The following is a 13408-nucleotide window of genomic DNA, read 5'->3' as shown; positions in this document are numbered from 1 at the left end:
AGCTTCCATTCTCTTCTCATTTGGAGCTACCTTGGTTGAGGGGACTGGGCCACCAGGGACTGTACTTGTCTTGGGCTCTCAAGGCCAGAGGCAAGGGCTGCCCACAGAGCCCTGGAGGGCAGTCCCAGGGCCAGCCTGCAGGTGTGACTGTGATATCCCCTTCCCTGGGCCTCCCTGGGAGCTGTTCAGAGACCTCCGGTGAAGGCCAGAAGCAAGTGAGGAGGGCTCCTCTGTGTGCCTGGACCACCCAGAGATGCCCGAGCTGGTCAGCACTGTCCCAGGTCTCCCTCTGCTCATGCTGTCCACTCGACCTGGAGTTCGATGCCCGCCTTCCATCTCCTCCAAGGCCCAGCACCAAGCAGCCTCGCCAAATCTCCCTCACCCTTCTTCAAGGGGTTCCCACCGAGGCCATTGTCAGTGCCTCTTACGGAGTCCACTACACATGCTGGGTCCATGATTCAGAGGCAGAACTGACCCCTTAGTGGGCTGTGGGCCCCTCGAGGGAAGGGACCAGGCCACGTTCCCTTCTGTTTCCCCCAGTGCCCACCAGGGCCTGGCACAGTGCTGACACTGCTGACTGTGACCCCCATCCCATGAGGAAGAAATGGACGAGTGTGTGTTTGCGCTGATGCGAGAAGACAAGAGATACATCCTGAATTGGGATTTTGGAGGCAGAAGGGGGAAGTGGCTCATTTTGAAGATGTCTCACCCTTGGACTCATGTTTCAGAGAGTATTTTAGGACTCTCACACTCAAGACCCATTGGATCTCAGAGAATCCTGGGGTCATGGACCCAGAAGTCCTTCCAGGAAGGAGGCTGGTTTGTCTCCCAGGCTCCAAGTCTTTCCTATCACTGCAGGCTTTGCTGGCGTGGGTGTGTTGTTCCTTCCTTTGGAAGAGCAGCTCCCCCAGCTCCTTTGGAGGCTTGGGCGTCCTGTGGGGATATGGGACTTCTCTGGCGGGCAGGCATCCCTGTATCCTCTTTGTTCCCTGGAGTACCACAGATGACAGCACCATCTAGAAATCTCCCTGTAGACACTGGCTCTGGTGTCCAGTGCTCTGTCCAACATGCTGGTGGGGTGAAATGTCTCAGTCATGGGGACAAACCCCAGCTTGGACCCTGACAGTCCATATCGCACCCCTCCCTGCCCCTCTTCTCCCCAGGAGGTTCTGGAGGAGTGGCTGAACTGTCAGCGGTCCTGGCTGTACCTGGAGCCCATCTTTAGCTCTGAGGACATCAACCGGCAGCTGCCTGTGGAGAGCAAGCGCTACCAGACCATGGAGCGGATCTGGAAGAAGATCATGAAGAACGCCTATGAGAACCGGGAGGCAAGCTCAATGGGGGTGGGAGGGGCAGCTGGGATCCCCAAGGGCCCTGGTCACGTAGCCTCCTAGTATCTTCCCTCCCTACACAGAAAAAGCTGGCAGCTGGCTTACTGAGGATTTGGTCTTTTTTTTTTTTTTAGGCAGAGTCTCGCTCTGTCATCCAGGCTGGAGTGCAGTGGCGCAATCTCGGCTCACTGCAAGCTCCGCCTCCCGGGTTCACGCCATTCTCCTGCCTCAGCCTCCCGAGTAGCTGAGACTACAGGCATGTGCCACCATGCCCAGCTGATTTTTTTTTTTTTTTTTTTTTTTTTAGTAGAGTCGGGGTTTCACCATGTTGGTCAGGCTGGTCTCGAACTCCTGACCTCAGGTAATCCACCCGCCTCAGCCTCCCAAAGCGCTGGGATTACAGGCGTAAGCCACCATGCCCGGCCCATATTAGCATTTTAGAAGCCCTGACAAGTCCTGCAGCAAAGCAAACTCTTTAGCTTTGTTTAACTCTAACTTGTTTGACCATAGAATTTTTTCTGTGGGGCTGATGGATGCAGCCACTGGCTCAGGGAGAATTTTTCTGCATCTTCCTCCCCAGTCCCTGCTGACTGGCTGGTGGGTGCTCTGGGATGAGCCTGCCTTGCTACCTGGACCATGCTCACTGCCTGTTTCTGTGCATGGCCCGGGTCCTGCAGGTGATCAATGTATGTTCCGACCTGAGGATGCTCGACAGCCTGCGGGACTGCAACAAGATTCTGGACCTGGTGCAGAAGGGCCTCAGCGAGTATCTGGAGACCAAGCGGAGTGCCTTCCCCAGGTGGGCGCCACTTGGCCCATGCCCACTCCACCACTGTCTGCCTGTGAGGCTGAGGCGTCCAGGGCCCTGCTCAGGCTAGGGTGCGGGGATGTCCGTAGTGCTGGGGCAGCCGGGGCCCAGGGAGCCTGCACGACCCGCTTCCTCACCCCTGTTCCCCTGGCAGATTCTACTTCCTGTCAGATGACGAACTACTAGAGATCTTGTCGCAGACAAAGGACCCCACAGCCGTCCAGCCACACCTGCGCAAGTGCTTCGAAAACATCGCACGGGTGGGCAGCAGGGCCCGGGGCTCAGGGCCGGGAGCATGGGGCATCTTCCCAGGGAGAACCTGTCTCCTTTTGTGATGAGCCCTTTTAGCAGGAAATGTGGCAAATGACATTCCTGGTCTTTGGAGACACACCCGGGGCCTGTGGGAGGAAGGTCAACTGCAGAATCTCCAGTTCAGGGCTGGGGGCCCTAGATTTCCAACTCACCAGGGGCTCCCTGTCTCCCCAGCACACTGCAAAACCCATGAGACCAGAGGCCTGTGACCTGCTTTGTCTTCCCTTATCTATTTGGGAGGCTGGGGACATGCAGAGCCGTCAGCCTCCTTCCCCAAAGCCTGCTTCATGCCAGGCCTGGGCTGGGGCCTGAACACTGCTGGGGAGAAGGCAGGCTATCCAGCCTGGGAAGGCCCAGCCAAGATAGACTCTCAGGGGGACGTGAAGTCAGGGCTGTCTTCCTGAGGTGGAGGGCACCGGGCAGGCTCAGCGCTGGGGCTGTGGTGGCCAGGGCATCTGGGCATACCAGGGGTGACCCCACTCCTGCTCCCCCACTGCTTGCAGCTGCTGTTCCAGGAGGACCTGGAGATCACGCACATGTACTCGGCTGAGGGGGAGGAGGTGCAGTTGTCCTTCTCCATCTACCCCTCCAGCAACGTGGAGGACTGGCTGCAGGAGGTGGAGCGCAGCATGAAGGCCAGTGTGCACGACATCATTGAGAGGGCCATCGGGGCCTACCCCACGGTGAGCCTCCCACAGCCCATACAGTCTTCCGCCCCTGCGCCCCTCTGTTTCCTCTCAGTGCTCTCCTGCTCCAGCTGGCCTCGTCCTCAGGCTGCAGCCATGAGGTCCCTGGGGGTTCAGGAGGGACTCTGAAGTCTTTCCTTTCTGCACACACTCCAGAAAGTGAGACTCACTCCTAATGATCATCGGGACGGCTATTCTGTTCCCAGCACTCACTGGGTGCCAGGCTCCAGGCTGGGCCCTCTCCTGCAGTCTTTCTCTCAGCCCCATGACCATGACCTGCAGCTGGGCTCTAGGTGACTCCCCAGCCTGCAGAGTCAGTTCAGTGATATCTCTGCCACCCCAAGAAGCCCAGAGCATAAGGGCTTCCCTGCTCTAGAGGGACTAGTGGCATCAACAACTGGAGTCAAGTCTGAAAGGCCAGAGCATAGACAGCATTCAGAGGAAGAAGAGAGAATGGGATTGGGGCTGCAGCAGTCCGGGTCAGCCTGCCCATGTTGTCTTCCCAGATGCTCAGGACCCAGTGGGTTCTGAACTGGCCTGGCCAGGTGACCATCGCTGGGTGCCAGACCTACTGGACCATGGAGGTGGCAGAGGCTCTGGAGGCTGGCGACCTCAGAAGCCGGCTGTTCCCCCAGCTCTGCCAGCAGGTTGGAGTCAAGAGGACCCCTGTCTGTCCCCCTCCACCCCCGACATGGTACAGGAGGGCCCAGTCCCAGTCCAGTCCAGGAGCTCTTTCCTATATTGAGCCTGGAAGAGGCCCGGGGTTGGGTCTAAAGGGGAGGTCAGACACCCTTGAAGTGTCTCACAACCAGCCACCCACAGGAAGGATGGGCCTGAGGCGATGCTGCCTCCCCAAGGGTCAGTGAGGGAGCCATGTGCCTGGTCCCTCCTGCACAGTACTGCAGGTACCCATTGCCCTGTGCTCCGGCGCCTTGCCAGGCTCCCCCTCCCAGCACTGAGGGCTCAGACAGCACCACATGCTGCAGGGAGGCAGACACCAGGCGTGTGCCTCCATTCTACTTCCTTCCTCCCCCAGCCTGGTCTCTGCTCCCCTCCCAACTCAGACCATCAGAGCCCCCCGGGATAGAGGGACTGTTCGTGGTGGAAGCCTCCCCTCTGTGAAAGGGGAGGGTGAGCCTCCTCGTGGTACCCTGATGTTTGACAGTGCCCCCCACTCCTGCAGCTCAGTGATCTGGTGGCCCTGGTGCGAGGGAAGCTGTCCCGTATGCAGCGGGCAGTGCTGTCAGCGCTAATCGTCATTGAGGTCCACGCCAAGGATGTGGTGAGCAGGCTAATCCAGGAGAACGTGGTCAGCGTGAATGACTTCGAGTGGATCTCACAGCTGAGGTGAGGATGTGGGGGGCGCCCCCAGGGCCAGACCAGCGGCCAGGAAGGGACAGGGCAAAAGAGGAAAGTCAGTTAGCAGTAAGCTGGTCCCTGTCCTCGAGGCTCTGGGACAAGCTGGGCATGGGTTCCTTGATGCCCTCAGTCCCACAAAGAGCCCTCTCTCCTTGACTATATATTCTGCCCAGTGGCCCACAGCCCCATAGCCAGGCTCCCATCTCCCTGCACCACCAGGTACTACTGGACAAATAACGACCTGTATATCCGTGCTGTGAATGCTGAGTTCATCTATGGCTACGAGTACCTGGGCAACAGTGGGAGGCTGGTGATCACGCCCCTCACCGACAGGTGAGTGTTCCCCTCTTGCTCCTTCCCACCCTCCCTCCAGTTCTCTCTGGCCCAGGAGTCCAGGGACCATGGCCACTCTGGGGTGATCTAGTCCATCAGAGCAGAGCAGGGTTAAGACCAAGGGCTTTGGGCTCAGACCTCAGTTCTGCCCGTCACAAGCAGAGTGACTTCGGGCAGGTGACTTGACGCCTCTGTGCCTGAGTTTCCTCTGAGGCCTCCTCAGGGTGGTAATGAGAACTTCATGAGCTGATACATGTAGAGCTCTCAGCACACGTGTGGCACTCAGTGAGCATCTAATGGGTATACGCTTTCCTGTTTTTATCTGTCAATTCCTCCTTTAATGTGCCAGAGGAACTGAGCTGAGAGACATCATGGGTGAGCCCTTTTCTAACAGTTCTCTCCTACCTCAGTCAGTCATGTCATCTTGCTGCCTGTGTCTAGCACCAGCTGGATTTTCAAGCTGTGTTTTGAGCGAGGGAAGTCAAGTGTGGCCACATGTTGGCCATCCCCAGGGGTCCCCGGGCAAAGTTGGGCAGGGCAGTGAAATGGGACAAGGAATGCGCTGGGCAGGTGTCCACAGGCTCCAGTCCTGACCCCGGAGCCAGGGCTGGGCACACCCAGGCCCCCCAAAGGAGAACGGGGCGTGAGGCCCCAGTCCACAGGAAATTCCAAGGAAAGGGGGAATGCCTAGGCTATGTGCAGCCCGAGCCCACCTCCTCGCTCTCCTGCAGGTGCTACCTGACACTGACCGGGGCCCTGCACCTCAAGTTTGGGGGTGCCCCAGCTGGCCCGGCTGGCACAGGCAAAACTGAGACCACCAAAGACCTGGGCAAGGCCTTGGCCATACAGACCGTTGTGTTCAACTGCTCTGACCAGCTTGACTTCATGGCCATGGGCAAGTTCTTCAAGGGGCTGGCCAGGTGAGGCTGGGCCTGAGGGTGGCACAGGATGGGGTAGAATAGCCAAGCTCTCCTTGGGGAGGGCTAGGTGAGGACACTGCCTGAGAGGGACCTCAAAGGATGGTGGAGGGGACAGAAGGGGGTAATAGGCATCAGGGCTTGGTCCCGGGGGCATTGGGGTGGGGAGTGGCAATGGGTTGAAGACTGAGCTGATGGAGATTGCCCGTGAGGGCTTCCTCCCGAGTGGAGTTGGAGGGGGCCCTCAGAGGGAGGTGCCCAGGTTGGGCTCTGAACATGTGTGCCCCATCCGATGTTCTGGCCTCACTCAGTGCCGGAGCCTGGGCCTGCTTCGACGAGTTCAATCGCATCGACATTGAGGTGCTGTCTGTGGTGGCGCAGCAGATCACCACCATCCAGAAGGCGCAGCAGCAGCGGGTGAGCCTGGGGGCGCCGCTCTACTCCCTTGGATCTGCCATGCTCCTGCCACCAAACTGCTCCCCATTGCAGGCTGAGAAGCCAGGCGCTAGGGTCCGCCCTGGGTCCAGCCTCTCTTGTCCTAGGGGGCACACCCTCACTCCAGTCTGTGGGCAGCTCCCAGGCCAAGCTGTGGGGGATGAAGGAGTCCCCTCCTCGTTACATCCTGACTTTTATGGAAAGCCCCAGGCATTAGTCCTCTCTCTAGCGACGTGCAGGGCGGCCAGGAACCTTGTTCTGGGACAAGAGCTGAGAGGCTGGCAGTTACCTCCTCCCTGACTCCTCTAGTCAGGCTGAGCTTGCTTGGGGCTGGGGAATTGGGGGTGGAGTGAGTGGGAAGCAGGAGATGTGGAGACCTCCAAGGGCGTGAAGCCAGGAGTTGGGAGGCCATGGGTAGCCCGCCACTGGGGTCTGAGGTTTCAGGCCAGATCCTGAGAGAGGGTCCAACCCATGGTCAGGGGTCCAGGCCTGGCCTACCAGCTACAGCCAGGACAGGAGCATCACCAGGGGACAAGGGGCCCACTCAGAGGAGGGGACAAGGTTGGGCACCCTAGTCCCAGGCAAGTCAGCCTCTCCCTGCTGCAGGTGAAACGCTTCATGTTTGAGGGTGTGGAGATCCCACTGGTGCCATCCTGTGCGGTGTTCATCACCATGAATCCAGGCTACGCTGGCCGCACGGAGCTGCCTGACAATCTGAAGGCAAGTGCAGGCCCAGAGTGGCCCAGGAAGCACTGGAGCTCTGGCCTGAGTTCAGAGAGGCTTAGTCACTTATGCAAGAACACAATTGCTTGGACTCCAAGGACTGTGATTCCCTATGGCAGTCCCCTAGCCATGGAGGGGAGGCCTCAGGGCCTCAAACTTGTCCTCAGGGCATGGGAGAAGTCAGGCTGCCTAGGGATGTGGTATGGAGGGGGAATCTTATGAGACCGGTTCGCCCTGGGCCTTCAGGAGAAACAGGAAAACAGGAGCCAAGAGGGGCATCTCCTGGGAGTCATGTGGGGGGAGGTTTGGATCAACACAAAGGATCCACTCTAATGGCAGAGCTGCCAGCCTCAGGGGAGTGGAAGCCTCAGCTGTGGCAGGCTTGCTGCAGCAGAGAGTCCCAGTGCGTTGGGGAGGAGGGCTGGGTGAAGCAGAGGGTGCTCTGGGAGCGAGCTCTGTCTGCTATTCACATTTGCACCGTGTGCCCCAGGCGCTCTTCCGACCCGTGGCCATGATGGTTCCAGATTACGCCATGATCGCTGAGATCTCCCTCTATTCCTTTGGTTTTAATGAGGCCAGTGTGCTGGCTAAGAAGATCACAACCACCTTCAAGCTGTCTTCTGAGCAGCTCAGCTCCCAGGTGCGGTCCTGCCCTGATGGGGTTCCAGGGTCTGAGAACTTCTGCCTGCTCCCAGCCTCCAGGGCACCTGCTGAGGGCCAGGCTCTATGCCCGGTGCTTTACAGGCATTACCTTGTGGGCCTCTCCCAGCAACCCTTGGAGATAGGAGTTACATGCCCATTTGTCAGTTGAGGACATTGAGGTCCTAGGTAGCTAAAGGTCTGACCAGGCTCACGCAGTACACAGCAGTGCTGGAGCGAGAGCCAGGAACAGATGCCCATCTGGCTAGTTCAGGTGCAAGAGCCTCGATCATTAGGGCACCAAGAGCTTCAGAACCCCAGGCTGGGGAGCAAGTGCACTTGGGCCTCATGGGGACCAGAGCAGGACACCAGGCCCTCCGAGCCTCCCAGCACCACCATCCTTCCACTCAGCGTGCTGAGCCCAGATTCTAAGGATAGATGGGGCGGCGCAGGCACCAGTGCTGGTGGATGAGCTTTCCTGTTCAGCTTGGTTCCCAGGCAGGCCCCCACTTTGCAGCAGCAGAGACAAGTCCCACCTCTGGGCTGACATGCTAGCAGCTTAGTTTGTTTTCCATCATGATTTCAGAAAAATATCCCTGGTGTCACCCTAATGGGCCTTCTCTGGGTCACCTGCTCATCCATGAACACCAGTGACTGTGGCCAGGGGTAATCAGTACTATCTTTGGCCAGATGCAGTCCACCAAAATCTATGAGCTAGAAAAGATGCAGCCTGTTACCAGGAAAAGCAGCGGCAGTTTATCACAGTGCACTCCTAGGTGCCGGCGCTCCCACACACCCTTCTTTCCAAAATGCTCTGCACCCCCAATCAGAGCAACTATCCCACATGGTTTTGGAAATGCACTCAACCCTTCCCAAGTAGAAATGACCCAAAGTCAAGCCCAGCCTCTTCATGCGGCTCCAAGTCCAAGATTTCTGGAACATATGCTAGTCTATGGATTGGGTCTATATGGAGCCCTCTTGGTTGGGCACCATGGGGCAGAATGATTAATTTAACTATTTCCAACACACTTACTGTGTAATGAAGAGAAACCGGCTATGGAAAAAACCACTGTCGTGTGGCCAAAAAGATGGGTCTGGAAAGATGTTATGGGAGAATGTTAGAAGGAAGCTCAAGGGCCATCAAGGCCAAGTTGATTGTTGCACAGATGGGAAACTCCTTCGTTCGCTTTTCCAGCACAGCTAGAGTGCCTCCCTGCCCCTGGCCATGTGCTGGGACAGTGACCAAAGGATGCAGGATGGGTATCGGATAAAGGAGGGGGCTATCAGGGCAGTAAAGTACAGGGTGTCTGGGGAGCCCAAAGAAGGGGCATCTGCCCAGGCTGGGCATGTAGGTGGTCCCAGCAGGTCTGCAAGGGAAGTGCTATGAGCTGGTGATGAGACTTGGCCAGCTGCCAGGTGGGAGGCAGAGTGTTCCAGGCAGAAGCCTCGGAGAGGGACAGTGCTCACCCATGCCTCCTTCTGTATGGTGACAGGATCACTATGACTTCGGGATGAGAGCCGTGAAGACTGTGATCTCGGCTGCTGGAAACCTCAAGCGAGAAAACCCCAGCATGAATGAGGTGAGCTCCACCCAGTAGTGCTCCAGGAGTGGAACTCTGGCAGGGCTCCTGGGCAGCTGGAGGGCAGCTGGTCCACCGCCCTGAAGGCTCGGCTGGCACCTGCTGCAGGAGCTGATCTGCCTCCGGGCCATCCGTGACGTGAATGTGCCCAAGTTCCTGCAGGAGGACCTCAAGCTCTTCTCTGGGATCGTGTCCGACCTGTTTCCCACCATCAAGGAGGAGGGCACAGACTACGGCATCCTGGAAGAGGCCATCCGCAAGGCCTGCAGGAATAGCAACCTCAAGGACGTGGAGGGTGAGCCTTGGGCCCTGAGTGTTCATTGAGGGGCTGGCCCTGGCCACCTTGGAGTCCAGGTCAGGGAGACAGAGACAGGACAGTCCAGCCCCTGGGGCCCTCACACCTGGCCAAGTGTGCTGCAGGCCCAGGCTCTCAACCGAGCAATCCAGGGGCAGGGCAGATGTCCCGGCCCAGTCTCCACCAAAACCCTCCTGGTCGTGGGGAAGCAGGCATTGTCCCCTTCCCGGGCCCTCCTTCCCGTGTGGGCTGAGAGCCCCAGGCTTCTCTTGGGCCTTGCTTCATCAGGGCCTGGCTCTCACTGGGGTGTGACTGGAGCTTCAAGGCCATGTTCTTTGCACCCCAGGCCACTTCACCACAGCCACCACTCACCTCTTCCAGAGGCCTCTTGGCTCCACCCCACTAGCGGGACTTGCCCATGTTCCTTGTTGGGTGACACTCCTGGCGTCATCGTGCTAAAGAAAGAACATTTGGGTCCTTCCTTCACTGACTTGTTGCAAAGGCCACCACGTGTCTGGGAGGGCTGTGGGACACACTGCCCTCAAATAAACTCCCTCTCATCCCGAAACTTCACCCCTCATAGTAGGATGAGGGTCTCAGTTCATCCCTAGCCGGCCACCCCCTCCAGCAGGCCCTTTGGTGGGGCTGCAGGGGGAGCTCCTCTGGGAAGCCATGGCCGGTCACCCTGGCCACTCAGGGCCCTCCTTGGGGTCCCGGGCAGTTGATGTGCTCCTGCTCAGCCCTACAAGGCCTCTCCCACGTGCCTTCCATTGTGCTTCAATTCCACATGTGGCTCGAGTGCTTCCTCCTCTGGTCACCTCCTGCACCTCCGATAGGGCAGAGACCACCCTTCTTTGGCCAAAGGGAGGCATTTATTCCCTACCCCCGTGGACCTGGCCTCTGCCTGCTGGCAGCTGTCTCTATAGCTCCTGACTGACCCTAGGATCTTGTCTCTAGGAAGTTTGCTTCCTAGAGCAATTAAGTGCTCCTAAGTCAGCACTTAATTGAGGTGGTGCTCTCAGCAGGCTGGGGCTGAAGTTGGGGCCCGTGACAGCTGACACTGAGCAAGCTGGTGAAGGCTGACCACCTGACCAACGGCTGTGAAGGAATGGTGGTCACAGTGGAAAGAATGGCTGGCATTTACAGAGTTTCTACTCTGTGCCAAGTTCTGTGCTTAGGCTTCACCTGCCCTTTCCTATGATGTAGGTGCTACCACCATCCTCATTTTATAGATGAGGAAATTGGGGCTCAGGGAGTGCAGTGACTCACCCAAGGTCACACAAGCTAGTGGTGTGGCCAGGACCCAAGCCCATGCTCTGACCCTTGGGCCCCATGCTATGTCCCCCAGGCTTCCTGACCAAGTGCATCCAGCTCTACGAGACCACGGTGGTGCGACACGGCCTCATGCTCGTTGGGCCCACAGGCTCCGGCAAGAGTACTGTAAGCAGAGCCAAGCTTGGCAGCCAGTGTCCAGACAGTGGGCCTGCAGGGGGTGCGGCTTCAACAGGGGTTGGCCTCCATTTGTGCCCCTTGGCATAGAATACCCCTCCCCCCCCGTGATCCCCAGCCCACTCCAGCCCTGCTCTCTGGGAGCCTCACTCTCAGGCGGTCCGTCTCCCAGTGTTACAGAGTCCTAGCAGCTGCCATGACGTCACTGAAAGGGCAGCCATCCATCAGTGGTGGTATGTACGAGACTGTCAGCTACTACGTGCTCAACCCCAAGTCCATCACGATGGGCCAGCTGTACGGGGAGTTTGACCTCCTCACCCATGAGTGGTGAGTGACCCCCAAGTCCCACCAGTGATGCCCTGCTCCCAGACCTCTGGAGGCTGCGGGCTGCAGACACCCCTCCCTCCATTAGCCCAGTGGAAGGCCAGGTTCTGCAGTCCAGCGTCTGGGATTCTATTCTCCATTCTACTTCCTTGCGGAGTGATTCTCCTCACCCCCCAGGCCATGGTTCCCTCGTCTGTAAAGTGGGGACAATAATGGCACCATGCTTATGGTAAGGCAAGAATGACTTAACATGCTCAGTGCCTCTGCAGTATCTGGCCATTGTCATGACCTGAGAGAAGCTGGTGGGCCCTCTCCGGGTCCCCACTCCCAGGCCGGGGTGTGCACTTTAGGGGAAGTGCACTGAGATGGGAGAAGGGCAGCTGGATGGAGACTGCTGAGACATCAGAACCTGAGGGGCCTTTCTCTAAGGCTATTCTGTTTCTCCAGACAAGAGTCTCCAGTTCTCTGCTGGGGGTGTCTGCTTGGCTCCAGTGTTCTGGGAGCCCTGTAGGGGATGGTCACTGGGGAGGGACAGTTGCCCACCTTCCACAACATGAACCTGTACTGCTTCCCCCGTTTCTGATGAAGATTCTTCCCCATATCCACTCCAGTTTCTCATGTAGGTAGGTGAGGGGGCTGGGGGTCAGACCAGAAAAAAGTCCCCTGTTAAAAAAAAAAATTATTCAATGAAACTTTTTTTTTTTTTTTGAGACTCGGTTTCACTTTTGTTGCCCAGGCTGGAGTGCAATGGCACCATCTCGGCTCACTGCAACCTCCGCCTCCTGGGTTCAAGCAATTCTGCCTCAGCCTCCCGAGTAGCTGGGATTATAGGCATGCGCCACCACGCCCGGCTAATTTTGTATCTTTAGTAGAGACAGGATTTCACCATGTTGGTGAGGCTGGCCTCCAACTCTCCACCTCAGGTGATCTGCCCACCTCGGCCTCCCAAAGTGCTGGGATGACAGGCGTGAGCCACCACGCCCGGCCCTCAATGATACTTTTTAAAGCATGCTGAGGAAGAACGTATTCAGGAGCATGGCAGGCACAGGGACCACTGCACTGGGGCCTTGTAGTTAAGGGGAGAGACTGAGCTCTGAATACAGCATGGGTCAGTGGGAATCTATAGTCAAGGGGCAGGGTGAGCATCAGTGGGTGGAAAATCCAGAGGAAACATCAGTGGTGAGGGGGATTCTGGCTGAACCAACCTCACAGGATTCCAACTGAAGGCAGGCCTCAGGGTAACCAGACATCACCTGGGGGTGGTGTAGGGAAGGAGCCTCAAGAGTGATCAGATATCAAGGGTTCTGGCTAAACTGACTTAGCAGGGTTCTTTGCTGAAACTGGATTTTACAAGGATGTGCATATATGGACACCTAGGAAAAGGTTCCAGAGCCTAAGGCTGGACTAAGCACAGCATCTTTGTCAGCCCTACCAGTCCCTTCCCTGGTATGTGCTGCCTCTGAGGTCTGAGCCCCCTGGGTTCTGAAGCAGGACCTGGCCACTTCCCACCACACTGCTTTCTCTGCTCTGTCATTTACCCTCCTCCATCCCTGTCTATTGTCTTCCAGAGCTGCGCTGCCTCCATCTCTGCTGTTGCCTCCTCCCCTGTCCCTTTTTCCTGTTGGGATTTCACCTTTAATGGGGCTTCAGCAAGGCGGGGACATAAGCATATGTTTTCATTACACCATGTGACACCAAAAATTCCCACTTTTCCTATTATAATTTTTAAAAGGACAAAGAGATTGAAGGAAAATGTAAAGCAGAGCCCACCCACTCGGGGGCCAGGCTTCCCTGGGAGCCAGCTGTGCTCGAAGCACAGCCTCCCTGATGTCTCCAGCCCTCTCCTCCCTGGCGCTGCAGGACAGACGGGATTTTCTCCTCGCTCATCCGGACCGGGGCCATCGCCTCCGACACCAACAAGAAGTGGTACATGTTCGATGGGCCGGTGGACGCCGTCTGGATTGAGAACATGAACACGGTGCTGGATGACAACAAGAAGCTGTGCCTCAGCTCTGGGGAGATCATCAAGCTCACGGAGGTGCACCCACCTGTCCACCTGCCCACTCTCCTCCAAGGCTGGGTGGGCCTGGAAGCTGCACCATGCTGGCCAGACTCTGCCCCCTCACCCCTTTCAAGGCCATGGGTGCATCTCAGGCTGTCACCGTGACTCAGCAAGAGCCCTCCTGCTAGCAGGAGCTTAGGCTCAGCTCCTAGTGC

At 57.6% G+C, this 13408-nt stretch overlaps 1 protein-coding gene across 1 annotated transcript in view; it reads left to right on the top strand.

Moving 5' to 3' along the window:
• DNAH1 (dynein axonemal heavy chain 1) overlaps positions 1-13408 on the top strand; it is an 87578-nt gene that overhangs the window by 42092 nt on the left and 32078 nt on the right. The window contains exons 23-38 of the mRNA XM_023195578.2: positions 1164-1328; positions 2009-2130; positions 2294-2399; positions 2955-3134; positions 3644-3784; positions 4321-4484; positions 4716-4829; positions 5561-5749; positions 6058-6163; positions 6788-6901; positions 7395-7544; positions 9037-9123; positions 9232-9418; positions 10767-10858; positions 11040-11194; positions 13052-13229. Of these exons, the coding sequence (XP_023051346.2) occupies positions 1164-1328; positions 2009-2130; positions 2294-2399; positions 2955-3134; positions 3644-3784; positions 4321-4484; positions 4716-4829; positions 5561-5749; positions 6058-6163; positions 6788-6901; positions 7395-7544; positions 9037-9123; positions 9232-9418; positions 10767-10858; positions 11040-11194; positions 13052-13229 (2250 nt within the window). The remainder of the gene's footprint in view (positions 1-1163; positions 1329-2008; positions 2131-2293; positions 2400-2954; positions 3135-3643; positions 3785-4320; positions 4485-4715; positions 4830-5560; positions 5750-6057; positions 6164-6787; positions 6902-7394; positions 7545-9036; positions 9124-9231; positions 9419-10766; positions 10859-11039; positions 11195-13051; positions 13230-13408) is intronic.

This window comes from Piliocolobus tephrosceles, chromosome 2 (assembly GCF_002776525.5).
Source record: "Piliocolobus tephrosceles isolate RC106 chromosome 2, ASM277652v3, whole genome shotgun sequence".
Lineage (NCBI taxonomy): Eukaryota > Metazoa > Chordata > Mammalia > Primates > Cercopithecidae > Piliocolobus > Piliocolobus tephrosceles.
The sequence above is the reverse complement of the archived record's forward strand: the minus strand, read 5'-3'. Positions and strand labels throughout refer to the sequence as shown.